The sequence below is a fragment of the Solanum lycopersicum genome, chromosome 2, assembly GCF_036512215.1.
Source record: "Solanum lycopersicum chromosome 2, SLM_r2.1".
Classification (NCBI taxonomy): Eukaryota; Viridiplantae; Streptophyta; class Magnoliopsida; order Solanales; family Solanaceae; genus Solanum; species Solanum lycopersicum.
In genome coordinates, this window is record NC_090801.1 from 57929525 (window position 1) to 57950153 (window position 20629).

Consider the following 20629-nt stretch of genomic DNA (forward strand, 5'->3'; position numbering starts at 1 on the left):
TGCACTTATTAAATCTGTTCTAACTCTTGTTTCTACAATCTCAATTGAGAGTAGAAATGAACATTCTTCACATTAACTTTCATAACATTATGTTATAGGAGTATTATATATTCTTTTATAACCATACTATAATATCTTTAGATGATGATAGGATATAATATGATGGGCAAGATCCGTTATTCAAGGACTGAACTTTGTAAATTCCTATGATTACTCTTTGCATATGATGTGTAGTTAGTGATTTTCTAGTCCTTAATTCTGTTTTAAAAAATAGGTATTCCTAAAGCTGCTTTTCTTATTTTAAATTAGTGGAGAACTGGCCCCCTCTGGTTCTTTTCATTTTTTAATATTTCTTTACTGAAAGGCACAATTGCTCAATTTTATTTGGAAAGAGATATTACATATGATGCCAAAATATAAATATTGATATCTCTTGAAAGAACTATTTATCCCCAGGTATAAAAATTAAAGACCATTACTAAGAAGGGGTAAAAGTGTCAATGATTCCATCTTAGTATTTTGGACAATATACCTGCAAGCATTCCCTTGTTCATTTGTCCAACTAACTATGTGATTGAATTAATGTGGTACCTAGGAACATCCATTGTTATTTATATGTTGAAGTCCAATATCAAGAGTTTAGCTATTTCCGGGGTCCAATATATTCAAGCCCAGACCAAGAACAAAGAGGGTGACTTATAAGTAATAAGATTTTAAAATGTGGGGTAGTTTTGAACGTTGATCCCCTTGTTCATGTGCCGACTGTTCTGTATTTCTAAGATACTTAAAATAAAATTTTGAAGAACTTTATAAGACACGACAAAGCTTAAGAACATTTTTACAACTAAAAAATTAAAACTAGTAGAGAAACTAGATCAGAAACAGATTAGAGAAAATATTAGAAATATTTTTCTTAAAGAAGAATCGTTGTCAATCTGTGTTTAAAGAGTCTTACTGATTCCAACAAGCTTTGCAGAAACATGAAGTTACCAAAGTTTAATGAACCAATGAAGAACAGAAGAACAAAAGTTAATTCACAAATCTAAACACATACAAGAATTTGGAAAAACAGAAAGATGATCAAGCCCACTGAATGCACAGTGTCCTCTTAAGAAAATTATTCCCCTCTAATATCTGAGGTTTGATTTGGAATATGTCCTCCCATGATAGAATGATCTCAATCACCTGTGTATTGATACACAAAAAGTTGGTGTCATCAAGCCACTCAAAGGCGGTAAAGTACACTTAGAAATATTAAATTTAGTAGTAGAAGAAAAGTCCATAAAAATCTCTTTTTTAAAATGAGAGAAAATCCCTCAACTTATTGAAAACAAAGGCTAGTGCGAAAAAGTTCTTATTGTACCTTACCGGAAAAATCACAAACCTTTAGAAAAGTCACAATTTTTTGGAAAGATCTTCACCTTTCATAATAGTAGCAACTTTTCATAAAAATCACAATTTTTCATAATAGTCACAACTTTTCATAATAGTCGCAACATTTCATAAAAGTCACAACTCTTCATTTTCTATTCACACCTTTTAAACCCAACAATCCCCCGCATGAATGGGGAATGACTCCAAGACAAAGAAACGGACAAGTAAGTGTACTTTACAAGCAACAATTAATTGCATCTGGATAATTAGGTTTCCCCTTGGACTTTCCGTAGTGAACATAAGTCGGATATACTCGCTCAATCGGTAGATGCAATATCTTTGAACCGTCGAGCTTTGGTGTATACCTAGACAACCATATGTCACACTATTAACCCTTTACTATTTATGGTTCTTACGATTGTGTTCGTTTTAGCCATGAACACCTCCTGATTTCATGAGTGTATAGAGAGATGGACTTTTGACAATCATCATCTTCGAAGCGGCTTACACTTTACACTCACATAGGTGATTTCTAACCGTGTTATCGCGTAGATACACTATTTGGTCAACTCTGCCAAACTTAGGAAATCATTAATTATACAAACAAAAACGAAATCTATAAATTGCGTTTTTGTTTGTATAAAGCGAGAGAAAATTGTATATACACTTGCAAATACATATATCTTCTTCCTTTACACTTATTATTATACAATACAAATGTTCCCCCTGTCCAATTTTCTTTTGTCTTTCTCTCTTTCTCGTTTTATGCATACACAAATTACACAATTGATTTGTATACAACTGCTTTCTTTTGTATATGTATAACGAATTATACAATTAGTTTCTTTGTACATGTATAGCGAATTATACAATTGGTTTCTTTGTATATGTGTAGCGAATTTTATATATTTATGTTTGCTATGGAGCACAATAATGCAAACTTTGCTATAGCATACAAATATGAATTTTGTGTTTGCTATATGTGAAAGTTGCTCTTTTAAGTTAGAGTTTCGTCCAATCTGTCCTGATTTTTTCTTCAATTATTAGTATAATATATAGCCATATATAAAAATAAATCTGTTCCGCGGACTTTTACAAAGTTATTGTTAGCTTTATATTCTCGTAACAAAATGTGAGAAGAAAATGTAATAAAAAGACTCAATTTCAAAAAGAATCAAAACGAATTCTCACGGGAGTGAGAGTAGCAACTTGAGTATTTCTTCATCAAATATCCATTTCTTCAAGATTATTTGGAGAAATTTATTCAACATTCGTTTTTTCCAAAACATGAAGAATGCAACCGGTACTTGCGTTCTCCATGACGTTCTTCTTCTTCTTATATTTTTGAAATTACCGATGAAAGATTTACTTCGACTGAAACTATTGAATAAACGTTCTGAGTTTTCAACGCCGTATTTCATTTTTCTTTATCTCAACATGTTAAGTTTGAACACTCACATCAGTGCAAGAAGTTATAGCTTCTTGATGAAGTTCACAGAATCGCTAAACAATGTTCTTTGACTCGTCGAGTTTTAGGTTGGTAGGTTCAATGCATAGATTGGTCAACTTTGCTACTACATGTTCCCATAAATTAAAATAAATATAAAATTTATCATTAGATGAATACATAGTTCTCCCTACGCATAATGAAAAGACGAAATCTTATTTGAGCATCAAAATGGGTTTCAGATATGACCAAACTTCTAAGTCTTATAAAGTTATCAAAATTATTAGATAGCTGAATCCTATGCCAAGATATGACTACATTTCTCTGTCTTATAAAGAATTATCACATATATGAATTCTAAGCGAGTTCGAGTGACTATAACAAAGGTCTAAAGTCGTCCCTTCTACTGACCGAACCCTCAGTTCGGGGGCCTTCGTCAACATGTTACGAAGCTCCAGTCTTCGGTGGGTCACCATTACTTGACTTAGAAAGGCGAACATCTGGGCAAGGGAAAGCGCAGTGATTCCGTCTATTTACGTAACTTCTTCATTGTGAGTCCTTATATTTGCTCGCTAATTTATTGATTCATGTATGGAGAAACAAAAAATAATATCGCAATATGAAATTCTTAACACTTGATCATATTTTCACTTTATTTTTGTTCATTCAAAAAAATTGTTTTAAAAACACCGAATTTTGGACTTCCACAATACAAATAATCATCGAGCTTCTTAAATTTCAAATGATTTGAAATAATTAGTTTTTTTATAAAGTTCAAAATATATTTCAAGTTATTTTAAATTAATTTTATCATTTTTATAATCTTTAAATAATAAATATATTTTATAAATATTCAAAAATTATCTCAAAAAAGTTTTGTTTAAATTAAATATTTGGTTAACTAATTTAGTTATATAGTAGTTTATATTTTTTGAAATAATTAGTTTATAATCGAGTTAGTTATTTTATTTCGTTAAAATCAACAAACTTGTTAACTAATTAATATCAATTCGTCTTATTTAATTATTAGCCGAACCTATCTTAACTAACTCAATATAGTTTTTAATCCCCTTCAAATCGACCGAGCCATCCATTCTTAATTCAAATAGGCATAATACATATATTGGACCGTAAATTTGACTTTAAATTTTAACTTTGATCTTCAACTTTCAAAATTGCACAAACAAACACTTTAATTATCCAACTTTTAAATAAATAAACACATGAGTTCTGCATAACACAATACACGTAGGACACCATGTAGGACAAAAATGACACGTAGGATATGTGCGTCTATTTATTCAACTTTATACAAATTTAAATATCTATTTATGCAAATATAAATATAATTCAAAACTAAGTTAAAAGGATATATTTATGTATTACCCAGCCCACTAAACTCAATTCTAAAAGAACAAAACCCATCACCAACAATACAGCATCCCTGCAGTGTCTTCTCCAGACGCCCAAAGCAACAAGCAACAGCGCGACCCAAATCGCGAAACCGACCCGAGTCCAGCAGCGACGTGTCCTCTCCTACAAAGACCGTTCGAGAATGAGCCAGGTGTTACCACCAATTTTCTTGACAAATGTAACATCTTATTAAATATCATCGTTATTATATTCTAAATTTCATTTAGACACAATCAAACATTTCTATAACAATATTATCATATCTTTCTGATTGTTATAGCAATGTTATTAAAGATGATAGTTGTTATAAAATGTCTTACCGCATAGAATATTCAATACCAAAAAAACTCATTTCATTTGCATCTTGCATTCATCCAATAAGAAGAAAATTCTCCATCTCTCTATTCTAAGCTAGGGCTTCGTCCAATATATGCTGAATTTTTCTTCAATTATCTGTATATATAAAAATAATATTGTTCCGCACACTTATTTTTAGATTATATTCTAAATATGATATCATAAAGCAGAGGAAAATGTAATAATAAAGGGGAGAAAACTAAAAAAGGATAGCCGACTTCATTATCATATTTTTTTTTTTACTTGAATTCAATTGAGATCTATTAGACCTGTACAACATAACTCTAATCAATCAAAAACAAGAAAATTCAAGATATCTCCAGTTACCCCTTTCTCTTCCCCCCTTCCCAAAACAAAACAAAATATAAATACAAACAAGAAAGAAATGAAAACTTTCATTATAATAACAATCAAAAAAGATGATCAAATTCTTTCTTGATTTTCAACTTGTTGTTGTTGTTCACCATCTTGCCATGTCCAAACAATATCTTTAAGTGATGTTTTCAATCCCTGATCAAAGAATTTCTTGTATTCCATTGTATCCCCTGATTTTTTACTCACTTCCACAACATGAAAAGAAGGCGTAATTTCGAATATCTCTGCATCAATTGCTAGTTGCCCTTTCCTTCCTTCTTTGTTACTCTGCATTGTCACTGTACCATCTTTTTTCATTATATTAAAACTCTCATTTGAAGCTACTTCTTCCAATTTTGACACTATTATAGAAGCTGGTTTTTTCGCTGTGAATCGCGCTTCTGATCTTCTCTCTTTCTCCTTTTCGAATAATCCAGAAAGATTGAAACCAGGGGAAAGAGAGATTATATCAAATGCATTTAAGCAAGTAGGCTTCATTGTTGTGGAATCTTGATTCTTTTGGCGATTGGAAGGTCCCTCTCCGTCTGAATTATTGTCCTCAATATCGAAAACACTACGAGGGGATTCACGTTGATCTTTCCCTGAATTTGGGGTTTTATCAACTTGTTTGAATCCTTTTTTGAACCAATAATTCTCCATGAGCTTAATTAAGGTGATTCTTGATCCTGGATTTGGATCAAGAATCCTTGAGAGTAACTTTCTTACCTCTGGATGGAACCATTGTGGACATTTGAATTCTGCTTTGCTTATTTTTTTGTACATTTCCATAAGATTTTGGTCATGGAATGGCAAATAACCCGCTAACAGGACAAACAAAACAACACCACATGACCAAATATCAGCCTTTTCACCATCATAACCTCTCTTATTGATCACCTCTGGTGCAACATAAGCCGGTGTTCCACACGTCGTGTGGAGTAGACCATCTTGCCTTTTCGAATCAAACAATGCACTCAGACCAAAATCCGAGACTTTCAGATTGCCACCTGTTGCACGAAAACATGATTAAGTAAATAAAAATGCACTCCTCTCGCGACTCTTGTATAAAATTTGAACACTACCTTCGTCAAGGAGGAGATTTTCAGGCTTGAGATCACGGTGGTAGACATCACGGCTATGACAGAAATCGACTGCAGCGATTAACTGTTGAAAGTATTTTCTTGCAGCATCTTCTTTAAGTCTGCCTTTAGCAACCTTATTGAAAAGTTCACCACCTCTAACATATTCCATAGCAAAATATATTTTTGTTTTGCTCGCCATAACCTCATAGAGCTGGACAATATTTGGGTGTTTGATTAGCCTCATGACGGAGATTTCACGTTTCGTTTGATCAATTAACCCAACCTTCATAATCTTCTCTTTGTCAATCACCTTAATAGCAACACTTTGCCCTGTTTTGAGATTTCTAGCATGGTATACTTTTGCAAATGTACCCTGCCCAAGCAATTTCCCAATCTCATACCTTTGCATCAAAATATTGCCTTTCTTATCGTTCTTCGAAGTCATCCTGAAGAAGAAATTGGCAATACAATTGAGACAAATTATTTTTTCTTTTTAATTTTGTTGAGGATTCATTGCCATTGTAATCGTAATCTGTTTGGAACAGAGGCGTAGTTGTTATTGCATGGAGATTAAGGAGCCCTTTTTGTTTTGTTGAAAGATTTGGAATATTGATGAAATTACAAGGGAAAAAGAAGGGCAAAAACCTTGCCTTATTTGTGGCAGGGTTAGAGGAAATGCCTATAGGAGAAAGTAGTCTCAATTAGTATGGAGCAAACTTATGGCAATAAATGCACTACATTTCATTGTGTTTGATGCAGAGGGGAAATTTGGTGAAAGTTAGTTAAGATATGACCATATCCTAACATGCATTATTCATTTTGCACCTCTCATTTTTCCATTTTCTTCTCCCCATGCCTCAACTATTCATCATAAAATGGATTTTAGATTAAAATATATTAATTTCATGTGATTTTATTCCATTTCATAAAAAAAGAAAGAGCTACATTTAATTATAACTTTCACCATTTTAAACATCAAGTCTTATCTTAAGTACAAAATTTAAATTTCGCAATTCTTAATTGATATACTGAATTCATGACATCGTTACTATACTAGTACTACATTTGCCCTTGTATTTCAAGCCAAAGAAACTAAAACACATAGTACTTTAATTTCCAAAGATTCTAGTGCTTCAAAACCACATAAAATTAAAAGACATTTCATACGTGATTATAATATTCAAAAATCCAATAAGTTAACAGGTCGGTAATCGAGTCACATCAATATTATTTGTAGACCAATACAATGTGTACACCATACATTGGAACAAACTAATGGGAGGACAGGTATATTAAAGTGTCAACATATGGTGAGCCCACCTTTACATGTGACTTATCAATAATGTTTTAGCAATATGCATGATCATGCAGGTATCGATCGCTACCATACAATTTAGATACATATATGTGGCTGAAGGAAGATGAAGTGGACTAGTGTCTGATGCTAGTGAATGATATATTTTTTGTCACTATTAAGCATCTCACAACTCACTATGTTAGGTGTTATATATATTACTAAAAGGTTAGGAGGTGTAATATTATTGTGTAGAAAGAAATAATCTAAAAAGCGTTAATTTTTTTTTTTAAAAAAAATTATTTTACTCATCATTAAGGCATGCCACGTACGCAGATTGAAGATCCTCATTTTTATATATATATTATAAATTTATTGATTGATTTTGTTTAAGCGTTCTAGTAAAACTTTCAGTTTTCTTGAGGAAACTTTTGTAATTGAACAGAAGTCGTCTCTATCCCCATTACACTTCCAATAAATGTTGAAGCAACAACCAGGCACATCGCATATACAGATAAATTTAGATTTTCATTTAGGAATTTGAAAAATAAAAATATAAACGTATAAAAAAATTTTAAAAATGAAATCTTGATTTTTTCGGTTCCTTTAAAAATTACTTTATATATATCGTGTAATTTTCTATCGAGGGTGTTCAAGTAAATCCATGTAGACCACGTGAATCCGGCCCTGAGTGGGATGGAGGAAACAAACTGGATGCTACAATTTTGTTCTTGAGATGGACTCACGAATCATCAAGGATATGGTTGTTGGAAAGAATAACAATAACCTGAAACTGAAGTCATGCTTATATTAAAGTGGTGTAATGCTTCGGAGAAGCAAATCAGGTAGCACCACAATACATGGCTTTATATTGAGGGTGCACTAACTTTAACCAGAAAAATTCACCCATACATGTTTTTTTTTTCCTTCCCATTTATTATCATAAAAAAAAATAATTAAAAAGAAGTAGATTGATTACTACTGTTTATGCTGCTGATCCCTCTTCTCTCCCCATTGTTGCACACAAAACCTCATTTTCTTAGCTGCTGTTAAGTACTCCACCGCTTGAACCGGTTCAAGTAGGTTCACTATTGCCTTCAACGTTTTCATCCTCAGTCGATCACCTTCTTCAATAACATCCGCCATGTGTCTACTATGTTCATCCAAAGCTTCATCCGCTTTCTCACAACCATGTCCCTCTTTTTTCATCTTCCCCACAAGCCGTTGATCCGCTATGTCCTCTTGTAAACTAGCAAATTTATTCGAAATCCTCCTCTCTTCTGCAATCGTCTTGCTTTGCAAATCGTTAACCATGCTCAACTGTTTCCCACTTAGTTCGCGGAGCTTCCTGCTTACGATCCCCTCAAGACACGGATCAGTTTCGTTGGCGTCAGGTTCAAATTCGGTGAGGGCATAATGAGTCGAATGAAAGAAGAAGGTCTACAGCCAGCGATCCATAGGACCGAACTCTCCGAGGAAGAGCACGAGGCGGGGGCGAAGAATGGGGACACGTCTTTTCGGGCTAGATGGAGACGCTTCTCAGAGTGCTCTTGGAAGTGTTTTATGATTTTTTCTATCAGTTGTCTCAGTTTTTCTTCATCTTTTTCATTGTTATTGACATGACCTACAGCATGTTCAAGTTCCGTCAGTTCTTCGTGTTGAAGACTCTTCCAAGCACACTCTGCGTATTCTTCTTCCTTGCGATCACTGCTGTTTGAATCAGTTGCCATTAATTTTTTCTTATTAGTTTTTTCAATATATGATAATTTATTAACAAGTATGTTTGTCTGCTGCTTCAGTGTTAACTCGTAAGAAAACTCATAAAGGGATGCATATTATATATATAAGGCTTAATTACTTGAGTTGGGGGTGGTGTGTGTGCTGGGAGTAAGAAATATAAGCTAGCGAAAGTGTTTTGATTAAATTTATGACTTTCTTCTGGCATATTTACTTGGTCTCGTTTCATTTGATCGAGAATTAAATGATTAATATTCTTTTGTGTAGTATATTCTTTAATTACGTAATTTAATTATTAAAATATTAAATTATGTTAATTTTAAAAATAAATTAAATTAACTTTAAATAAATGTAATACAAATATTATCGGATGATGGATGCAAACTTATCGTCTAACGCACTCCTCTAATAAACCCCATGACTTAAAAAGGAAATCCAATATTAAATCAAGTGAATGAGGTCAAAACTAAAAAGAAATTTTGTGTGTATATATAAGAAAAAGAGGAGAGTGGTAGTAGTTAACGGTGGGTGTTGATGACTATCATATTTCAATTTACTTTACTTGTAAGACAAATAATACATGTGATGAACATATATCTGTCTAGACACAGACAAAAAAATAAAAATCAGCAAGCTCCGGGAATTGATTCCTCTGTAGAGTAGTGCCAACCTTATAGCAGCTTGTCTAAGTTGTCAAGTAGCTTTTTGAATTAATGATGACTTGACTTATACGTATTTATTACAAGTCAATTAATTAATAGGGTTCCTTAAATGGTAAAAAAAGTAACCGCTTAAAGTAAAACGGTTTCTTTGAGAGGATTATTTTTGCCGAAAACAAGAAGCCGCGGGTGAAAACATTTTACAGATGAAGAAATAAAACGAACTTATACAAGCAAAACCAAATTCAAGCATAAAATTAATTATCAAAACTTAGTACTACTATAAAAAGCAACATGCATTAGTTTTTTTGCCCTTCCCCATTTATTATTTTTTTAAAAAAATAAGTAGAACGAACTACTCCTTATGCTGCTGATCCCTCTTCTCTCCCCATTGTTGCACACAAAACCTCATTTTCTTAGCTGCTGCTAAGTATTCCACCGCCTGAACCGGTTCAAGTATGTTCACTATTTCCTTCAGCGTCTTCATTCTCAGTCGATCAGCTTCTTCAATTACATCCGCCATGTGTCCACTATGTTCATCTAAAGCTTCATCCGCTTTCTCACAACCATGTCCCTCTTTCTTCATCTTCCCCGCAAGCGGTTGATCCACCGTGTCCTCTTGTAAGCTAGCAAATTTCGTTGAAATCCTCCTCTCCTCTCGAATCGTCTTGCCTTGCAACTCGTTAATCATCCTCAGCTGTTTCTCAGATAGTTCGCGAAGATCCTCGGTTACTATCCCTTCAAGGCACGGATCAGTTCCTTGGACGTCGGGTTCGAATCCACAGAGAGCATAAATGAGTCTAATGAAAGAAGAAGGTCTACAGCCAGCGATCCATAAGACCGAATTCTCCAAAGGTGAGCACGTGACCGGTGCGAAGAATGGGGACACGTCTTTTCGGGCTAGACGGAGACGGTTGTCAGAGTGCTCTTGAAAATGTTGTATGATTTTTTCAGCGAGTTGTGTCAGTTTCCCTTCATCTTTTTCACCGTCTTGGATTTGAGCTGCAGCATCTTCAAGTTCGGTTAGTTCTTCGTGTTGAAGACTCATCCAAACACACTTTGCATATTCTTGTTCCTCACGATCAGTTTTTTTTGAATCAGTTGCCATTTTCTTCTTCTTCTTCTTCGGAGTAATTAATTAACAAGTTAGTTTCACATATGTGGTATAAGGAGATATATATATATATATAAGGCGGAATGATCTGAGAGACAACTCGGGGTAGGCGGGCGGAGACATCATATAAATCCGATATTGAGAGGAGGACAAAAACAGCCGAATAGCACCACCTTCATCTTAATTAAGTAACGTCAAAGTATTTGGTTGGACTTTAAAACAATCGTGCTTTCCCCTAAGTCATTTAGTATTTTTTAAATGAAATTATATTATGATTATAAATTTTAAATTAAATTAGTTAAACCAGACTTTGGATAATATGGTCATATGAGTATTGTAGGACAAAGGGAGCAACAAATAGGCTAAATATATTTCTATGAAAAACTCTGAGTTCAAGGGAAAAGAATGTTTCTAGCCTTAAATCAAGTGAATGAGTTTAAAACTAATACTCCATCCCGTTTAAATTATTATTTCATAAGATATTATAAAAGACGATTTTTGATAAGATATTATAAATGACGATTTTTGATAAGAGTGTTAAAATTTTTGGAATGAAGAAAATATTATATAAATAAGAAAAACAAAGAATGGTGAGTGGTGGGAGTGGATGACTATCGTATTTCATTTTGTAAATTAAAAAATTGCAAAGTGAGGAACATATGTGTCTTAACACAAACAAAAATATAAAAGTCAGCCAGCTCCGGGAATTGATTCTTCTGCAGAGTAGTGCCATATATAGAAACGCATATAATAATTTAATTACAAACAGACTTTTAAAGTAGTATATAATTATAAAAAAGAAAAAAAAAAGCAAATTGTCGAAGTTGTAAGTAGCTTCCTGAATTAACTTACCAGTAACTTCTACAATACTTTATAATTAAGTAACTTTGCAAATAGTTTCATCAAAATTACTTATAGTAGACAAATTCTTGGCTCTTGCTAGTAGCTTTTTGAAGTAATTAACTTATAATTAATGACGCCTTATGGCTTATATATACATAACTTTGCAAAATACTAACTCTCTTTAAAATAGCTTTCAGGTATCTCATACTAGAGTTTTTAGATAGAGGCTTCTGAAAATATAGGTTACAATGCAGTTCCTCCAAGTAATTAAAATGATTAGACGAGGTATTTAAGGGTGTTTCAGTATGAAAAAAATATTTGCTTTCAATCTTCTTATATTTGTCTAGTAAAAAATTTTAAGTGTACTTTATTCAGAATAATACACTCTTAAATAATTTCTTTTTTAAAAAAAAAAAAAGTTTCACAATAATATACCACGCACCCTTTTTAACTTTAATACGTGGAAATCATGTTTCCTATCATTTCATGCATTAAAATCCAGCACATCACGTGATTTGAAATGCATTTACGTTTGTTTGTTTCTTTAATTTACATAAGTTTGATGCCTTCCAATAAATCTATAATATCGCCTCCGCTTCTTTAGGTCTCAAGATATCCTCATTTCTATCTTTTGGCTCAATAACAAATATATATATATATATATATATATATATATATATTAGATTTTAAATTTAATTTTAAATTTTAATTTTAGTGTTCAATTTTTACAATGCACAACAAACACTTTAACTATTTAACTTTTAAATAAATAAACACATGAGTTCTATATGATATAATACACGTAGGATCAAAAAATTACATGTATGACATGTATGTTTATTTGTTCAACTTTAAACAAATTTAAATGTTTATTTATGTACAATCAAAATTAAAAAACATAAATATGATTTGAAGTCAACTTAAAAAACACATTTATGTTTATGCCTCAAATTTGTATGAAATTCATGTCTGACGTTTTGTTTATTTATTGATTATTAATTTAAACTATTTAAATTTGCGTCATTACCAAATTCGCTTCTCTACTATTTGATCCACCCATTAAAATAAATCTTTTCCATTTAACCCAAACAATACTTTGTTCCCTCACTTCATATTTCATTTCCTTCCTTTTTATTTTTAATTTGTGAAAATGGATTCCTTAAGCCGTTATAATTCATATCTTACAATAAATTGTCATTTTGGTTTCACTTTTACAAAATTCGATGTACTGATGAAGAGAAAAATCGAACTATCTGGGAATTTCAAAATAAAATCAAGATCTTCTTTTCTTCTTTCGTAATTTTTGGGAGCTTTGAAATCGACAAGTTCATACTTAGAGATGTTAGTTTGTTAAGTTTGAATTTGATTCTATGCTGTTCTTTTTGTGTGTTGAAAACTAGCTAAATACTGAAGAAAACACTGGATATTTTAAACTCATGAAACCTTCATAAAATTCGGTCATTCATCATGAACTTTGATCTCGATTTGAACATTTGATTTTTACATTTGTTGTTCATTTAAATCTAAATCTGTTGGAATTTGGTTCTTAAGCTCAAGTGTGATTGAGTGTACTATAACCTGTTTTTTTTTTTTTTTTTTAGAAGTGACCTAAAGTAGTCACTGATGAATCTTGCCTCGATGTTTTTTGAATTTGAATGTTAAAATCAGCTATCTAGTATTTGACTTTGACATAAACCTTAAGAAGCAGTAAATAGTAAAATTAATTTTATGAAATCACTCTGATTAAATATAAGTCATACCAAGGATAAAATAGATGCAAATTGATAGATTATTTATTCATTTTTAAAATTAAACAAGTACTATTGGAAATTTCGAAAAGTACAGTGGATAAATGAAGATGGACGTAGTGGCAGTATATATAACCATCAAATTAAAGCTCAGAATTAACATAAAGAGAGAAGACGAAAACTCCATGGAAGCCAATAATGAAGCTTGAAGAAGCTTCACGGTCAACGAAGACTCAATTCAGTTGAATACCGAGTATAGAATTTTTAGTTGGATACCGAGTTATCAGTTTTGTGTTGAGGCCCGTGTTGGGTAATTAGGCTTGATGTAAAATAAGTTCATAAAAATTTGACAGCTAATTAATGATTAATACATTAGAAACTGAGCCGTTAGAAATAAGAGTATTTTTGAAGCAAAAGATTACCATTAAACATATTAATAGGTCAAAAAATGTACGAAGGATAGTTTTTCTTTTACCTGTTAAAATAGTTAAGGGATATTTTAAGCCTTTTAATTTATTTTTTGTTTTTTTATTTGATTTTTAAAGTTTATATTTAAGCTCTGACTAAATTCGAATTACGCTCTACAGGAATGATGCTCCCAACGGGATTTTCTCCATATATTAGGACTTGAACCTTTAATTAAGGGTGAAAAACTCTCACTAACGCACCACAACTCATGTTAATTAAGCCTTTTAATTTTTTTTTTTATTTCCCTCTCGATATCGTACCCATATTTAAAAGAAAAAAAATTCCTAATTTTAATAATACAATACCGTGAAATTATAAGATAACAAAAAAATATCCTCTTCCCTATCTTTGGTAAGGTAAAATACATAAATAAAAAATTTGGCTGCCAATTAAATTAGGCTTAAAATTTGGTAAACACATGGCTTAACATATGTCAATTCTATATATAAATATGAGTTAAATAGGAGTTTGAAGTCTAAAGGGTAAAAAAAGATTATCAAAAATTTTAAAAAAGTATATCGATTTATTTAATCAGAAGAGGAAAATCGTTATTGAGAGAGTGATTTTATTTTAACGTCGGTCTCAAAATTTTCAAATTCGCTGATCTATCAGCAATTTTATTCATATTTTTTTCACTTTTTTAAATAAAATCGCTGCCCAAACAGTATTTTAAGCAAATTTTAATTTTATAAAGAAAAAAAATTGGATAATCGCTGCTTCGCGGCGATTTCTGCGTAAGTGGTGCTTTTTTTTTTTTTTTATGATTGCTGCCATTGCTGCCTTGGGCAAAAGAAAATTATTTAAATATATATATATATATATGCCAATAATTTTTTAACAAATTATTTAATGTTGGTAATTTTTTTAAAAAATAATTAAAATCAGCCTTTATTTAAAAAAAAGTTCTTTTAAATTAAAAAAAAAAACGCTTTTAGTAAATATTTCTGTAAAAAATATCGTTGTCAATTATTTTGTTAAAAAATTCATATTAAATATTGGTAAATTTTTTTAAATTTTGATCAAAATAAAAATTGTATTACAATTCTCAGTGCTAAATTTAAAAAATTACAATTGTAGCGTATGTATATTAAAAAAATAAATTAAAAAGGCAGCGTTTTAGTGAATTCTTTTTCTTGTCCGTAATTTTCTTGATTTTTCTAAATAAAAGATCGCAGCTTGGTGAAACTTTTTTTTTTAAAAAAATAAATCAGTGCCAATCTTTTTTCTTAAAATCGTAAATTATTTTCTTAAAAGAATTATCAACATTTAATATGATTTTCTTTAAAAAATTGGCAGCTATAAATTATAATTTTATGGAAATTCGATAACTAAAACAGCAGCTAAGATTTAAAAAGAAAAAGAAAAAGAAATCCACAGAAAATAGCTGCCAATAAAATTATCACTTAAATCGGTGCAGTAGCAGCGATTTAAAAAAAATATTTTTTATAGAAATGCTGCAGTAGCAGTGATTTTACTTTCGCTATTAGTATAGACTAATGATGTGAAAACAAAATCGCTAATCAATAGCGATTTTGCCCTTTTGGTTAAAAGTTGATGTATCCCTTTAGAATTTTTAAATTTTTTTTTGCTCTTTAGGCTTCGAACTCAGTTAAATAGGCTCATTTCATTAATATGAGCTGAAATTGTTATTTATACCCTCAACATTCTCATCTTTACAATAGTACCTCATTACATACAATATAATCAGTTTAACTATCGCTATAGAAATTACCTTTAAATTTTAATGAGATCTTTCTATCACACAAGATTGAATTTTAAAATTTTTAAGAACTTTGCTTTATTTATTAAATTTCGTACCAAATCAAATTATCATAAATAAAATGAATTAAGAAGTAATAATCTTTTCTTTTAAAGCCAATATTGACCACTTGGACAAAAAAGTCTGCAAAAGATTAACAACCTCACAAAATGTATTGACAAACAAGAAACAAGTTGCTCAAGCATCGTGTTTTCTGCCGCAAAAAATGTCATATATGTGTCCTATCTCCTAAGCTTGGTTACAAAACATGAACAATCGAAAACAACAAACTAAAACTGATTTTCTAATCCAGCTCACTACATTATATGCATCTTGTGACTCGAAATGCGTTTGGGTTTGTCCTTTTCTTTCTTTTGTTGCTATTAATAAGTTCAACTACAGAAAAGGTATCCATCCTTTTATACTTTTTTTTTTATATAAAATAAATAAAATAATGTTAACCAGTTCTTTCTAGTAACGAAAGTATAGACGTAGCCTAGTCTAATACATACATATTCATAATTCCTCCACAAACTGTACTTTAAGTTTTATCTATTCGAGAAATTTTAATAGCTAAATTAATTGATCATTTGATATAACTTTTATCTGATCAATGAGAATGCGATTCTCATCTTGTTATTAATTCCCTTTGCTCGGTCCATTTATTTCCCAATATAAATCGGCTGAATTCGTACTTGGTTCATATATTTGAGACCAAACCAATATTATTTATTACAAGTTGCAGATCAACCAGTTGTTACTATCGGTTGAGCAGGACTAACTACTCACTGATCTATGCAAAATTGATATCTATTGTTGGATAGTATTGCAAGAATTGATAGGAAATAGAGGGGAAAAAAAAACTTAAAAGTTGCGAATTTGAATCTTATACTTTAACGAAAAAGACATTTGTCCCTCATCGATGGTGGAAAGTAAAATAGGAGAGTTTAAATATAGAAACACTCCTATCAATAGTTAAAAGGGTTGAAAAGAGAGACCCCTTTCCGTCATTGCTTGGCTTTGGCTATGACTATGGATGATCAAGATATGTTTTTTAGACAAAGTTTGTTTTAATTATTTAATTAATTAAATTAAAAGTCCAAAAATATTTTTAATTAATTAATTGACGTTTTAAGTTAAAATACTTAACCAAAACGTTTCAATTTTTTAGTTGATTAACCCGATCTAACTCAGATCCGCGCGCGACCCATTTTATTTGAACTTTTCCATTTTATTTAAAATTTCTGCCATGAATGTTCTGAAAGGTTGCAACTTTCAGGAACAGTTAGTACCATTTGAAAGGTTGCAAACTTTCATTAATGGTTGTGTGGATTCTAAAAGGGTTGCGACCTTTCGGAACCAATTATTCTTACCTATAAATATCATTCATTCTTCGGAATATTTCCTTACGAATTTTCTAATTTTCTTCTTCTTCTTCTGCACTGATGTCAGCGAACCAATCAACAGCAGAAGTTTTTGATATTTTCAAACCTCGAATATTAGAGGAGAATAATTTGCTTAAGGGGACACTGTGAGTTCAGTGGAGTTGATCTTTTTCCTATTTAAAAGTTTTTCCATAGTCTGATACGTTTTATAAATTTTAGTTTTTTATTGTGAATTAAATTTCTGTTCATCTCTTTTACTGATTTAATAAATTTTAATTACTTAATGTTTCTGAAAAAATTTATTATAATCATTAATTTCAATTTTTCTAACACAAATTGACAACATCTATAACGTTATTGTCTCAATGTCAATGATTCCATTTGATTTGATGTAAAGCAAACATATTTGAATGCGCGTTTGTTTGCAACATATCTTGATCCTATAAAAAATGACTGTAATTAGAAATAAATATAATTCGATTAATTTTTTTATTCTTCTCTTTTTATTATTTTCGTGATTCAAGAGCTACAATGTCTGAATCGACTAGGATGACGTAGGTCGCCGCAAAGAGAGGACTTTGGATTTCTTATTTGTCAAGAAGAATCTGATCACATCTTAATCTTTAATATTTTTTGATTTTAAGTAAGATCTTATAAATTTTTATTTTGAAAAATGTATTCGACTGTTTTAGAAATTGTTAACGTTATACTATCAGCAGCATATAGTTATCTTATAGAGAATTAAGTCGTTTTTATCTAATTGAGTGTATTGATTAGAATATTATTGTCTACTCATACTATTTCAATATCACTTTCAATTTGTAAAACAAGTCTTCAATGTTGGAATGAGTCTTTTGTCTTAATAATGCCAAAGAAAATAAATACTTTTTTAGCTTTTTATTGTTGTGCGAGATATGCGGTGAGGCACTCTAAATGATTTGCATCATGGTCATCGTATCAAAATCACTTTTATTTATTATGTTCAGTGTCAATATTGTACGTTTTACTTTGCCCGTGCTTCATTGGCTTTACCCAAAAGCTCGAATTATAGAATATCTATAAGAGGTGGCTCATGGCTGTGCAGTGTACAGTGAGTGTCGTTTACTGGCTCTCAGTAACACCCAAAAAATGTTCAACTTTATACTATTTCATATTTATGTCTACAATCACTCCATCGGCCCCACAGATTATTACTTTGATTTCCTATACAATTTGGCTTCTTTCTTTAAAATGAAACAACGACAGAAAATAAATATATTCGGACTTGGCATAAACATTATTTAGTTACGTATTTGGCATAAAAATCAAATTAGATCCATACACCTTTAAAAAAAAGAAAAAAAAAAGACATAACATGTCATTACTGGAGGCATAATTGTGTTATTTATTATCTCTTTTCCAACAAATATATACATTGTGCGAGACTAATGCATACAAAATCATTGGTTTGGTTACTGTCACGAGTTCCAAGATTAATTATTATGCAAACAAAACCTTTTTGGATTTTTTTTACTATAAAGTATCGAAAGCAAAGAAGTATTTCCACTATCTCTTAAACACAGTCTATATTGTTCAACTCTTATCAATACCCACTGTTCATTGACATGGAGTAAGATGACGACTTCCTTCAATAACAATGTAAGTGATAAAGAAGCTCAGCACTCGTGCTTCGAAGAATGGATGGAGCTCCAACAACAAGACCTCTTGGAGCTTATTCACAATTCCGACTCCTCGTCATCGTCCAGCACCTCTAACACTAGCGCCAGCAGTGACTTCAACCTAAAACAACTCATTGAGAAATCCATCAAACACTTCCAAGAATACATTGACACCCGCAGACATTTGGCGTGTAGTGATGTCACTGCCTACCTTGCACCAACTTGGTGCACCACGCTAGAAAGCTCCATGCTTTGGATCTCCGGATGCAGGCCTTCCAGTTACATCCGTCTCCTTTATGCGATGAGTGGCAAAGAATTTGAATCCCATCTCTCCAACTATCTCCAAGGCAATAGATCCGGACACCTCAGCGGGCTCTTGACCGTGCAGCTGAACTCAGTGGATGAGTTACAGAGGAAGACAATAAGGCAAGAAGATCAGTTGTCAAATAAGCTCGCCAGCTTGCAGGAGGAGATAGCTGATCAGCCATTTGCCATTATCGCCAATGAAGTGGGAAATCCTGGTGAAATATGTCGTGAAGCAGAGGAGGCCCTTGATAGACATGCTAAGTTTTTGGTGAATGTTGTAGAAGAAGCTGATAAGCTGAGGATGGTGACTTTGAAGGAGCTGATCAACATACTGAGTCCACTTCAAGCTGTGGATTTTCTCATAGCTAGCAAGAAGCTCCATCTTTGTGTCAATGCTTGGGGTAAAAAAAGAGATCATCAGCATGGGAGGAACAGAGAAACAAAACAAGAGAGGAACACATGTCCAACTTTATCTGGTCTTAAAAATTAAAATAAGGGAGTTAAACCGCTTATGTTATATAGAATAAATGTTTTGTTATTACTAAGTCGGCATTATTTTACCACTTCTTTCCAATCTTTTATGTTCTAGTGAAACTACCGATGAAGCTTAAAAAGACGTTGATCTACAGCAATAACTTTCTTAACATTTGAATCTTAAAATAGAGAGGAAAGTAGTTTCTTTGACGGGAAAATAACAATGATCAACTAACATCGACTAACAACACTTAACCTTCAATTAATCAAATTCTATGATTTTGAACCAATCACTAACAGAAGTCCAAAACAGTAACAAACATTTTAATCCTATGAAGCGCAAAACTGGGTGTCACAACGCCTAGATGAAAACATAAATCACTAAGGAAGTAGGAAAAGATCCAGGGGTTGCCTGAGGCCCTGAGAGCCGGGATGCTTGCCCTTGAAGATGAAGTAAACATGGTCGTGGGTATGAATGAACACTTTGCCCTAATTGGTTGGGGGTACGCAGGAGCTTAGTAGTTGCTAAGACGTTCAAAAGTTGGACATTTCTGAAATTGACATTCCCCAATGTGGGGATAAACTTGAAACACTTGCACACTTTCAAAAATTGTCGAGAATAGAGAAAACAATATGACAAGGCAAGGAGTAGCAGAAACAAAATTGTTCATCTTTGCATACATGTATATTTGTATACAGAATTCAAGTTTTATCTACTGAAACTACAAAAAAAATTCTTTTACACCATTAGTGCACTCTTACTGATCCAAACTGTTGTCCACTATCTTTTGTAAGTTACAAACTAATACACACTGCATTCACTTGCTCTCACATAGACATTTAAGTGTTCTAAACTTCCATGTAATAATTAATATACAGTTAGTGCATGAAACTTAAAACTGTTATCTTATATTATGGGAGCAAATGAATCAACACTCTGAAGATAACAATTCCCTACACTCGAAGATGCCCAAGATTTGGTAGAAATCTATTAAATGTATGTGTGCAGTGCAGTTTCAGTTTAAATTGGAATTGAATCTGTTTCTTCATGCTCTCTATATCCTAAAGCACAGTTTTTCAACAAAATAGCTTCTTTCACTTCATAAAAAATCCAGAAAACAAACTGCAATACATGGATATGCAGTTCGAAAAGTATT

General features: G+C 31.8%; 4 protein-coding genes across 4 annotated transcripts; 1 reads left to right on the forward strand and 3 right to left on the reverse strand.

Annotated features, from left to right (window-relative positions):
* Positions 1 to 4791: 4791 nt before the first annotated feature.
* On the reverse strand, positions 4792 to 7145 carry LOC101251538 (CBL-interacting serine/threonine-protein kinase 20). The gene is made up of 2 exons (XM_004233008.5): positions 6028 to 7145; positions 4792 to 5952 (listed from the first exon to the last, which is right to left on the reverse strand). The coding sequence occupies exons 1-2, from the start codon at positions 6470 to 6472 to the stop codon at positions 5015 to 5017; spliced, it is 1383 nt and encodes a 460-aa protein (XP_004233056.1). The 5' UTR covers positions 6473 to 7145; the 3' UTR covers positions 4792 to 5014.
* Positions 7146 to 8104: 959 nt separating this feature from the next.
* On the reverse strand, positions 8105 to 9236 carry LOC109119578 (protein DOG1-like 3). The gene is given in 2 exon segments (XM_019212283.3): positions 8105 to 8739; positions 8742 to 9236. Coding segments are annotated over 2 exon segments (750 nt in total). The 5' UTR covers positions 9052 to 9236; the 3' UTR covers positions 8105 to 8299.
* A 589-nt stretch (positions 9237 to 9825) lies between these two features.
* LOC104646037 (protein DELAY OF GERMINATION 1-like) lies at positions 9826 to 11636 on the reverse strand. The gene has a single exon (XM_010319033.4). The coding sequence runs from the start codon at positions 10823 to 10825 to the stop codon at positions 10073 to 10075; it is 753 nt and encodes a 250-aa protein (XP_010317335.1). The 5' UTR covers positions 10826 to 11636; the 3' UTR covers positions 9826 to 10072.
* Positions 11637 to 18648: 7012 nt separating this feature from the next.
* Positions 18649 to 19488, forward strand: LOC104645855 (protein DOG1-like 3). The gene has a single exon (XM_069294377.1). It carries the CDS (start codon positions 18649 to 18651, stop codon positions 19486 to 19488), a length of 840 nt encoding a protein of 279 aa, XP_069150478.1.
* Positions 19489 to 20629: the final 1141 nt, after the last annotated feature.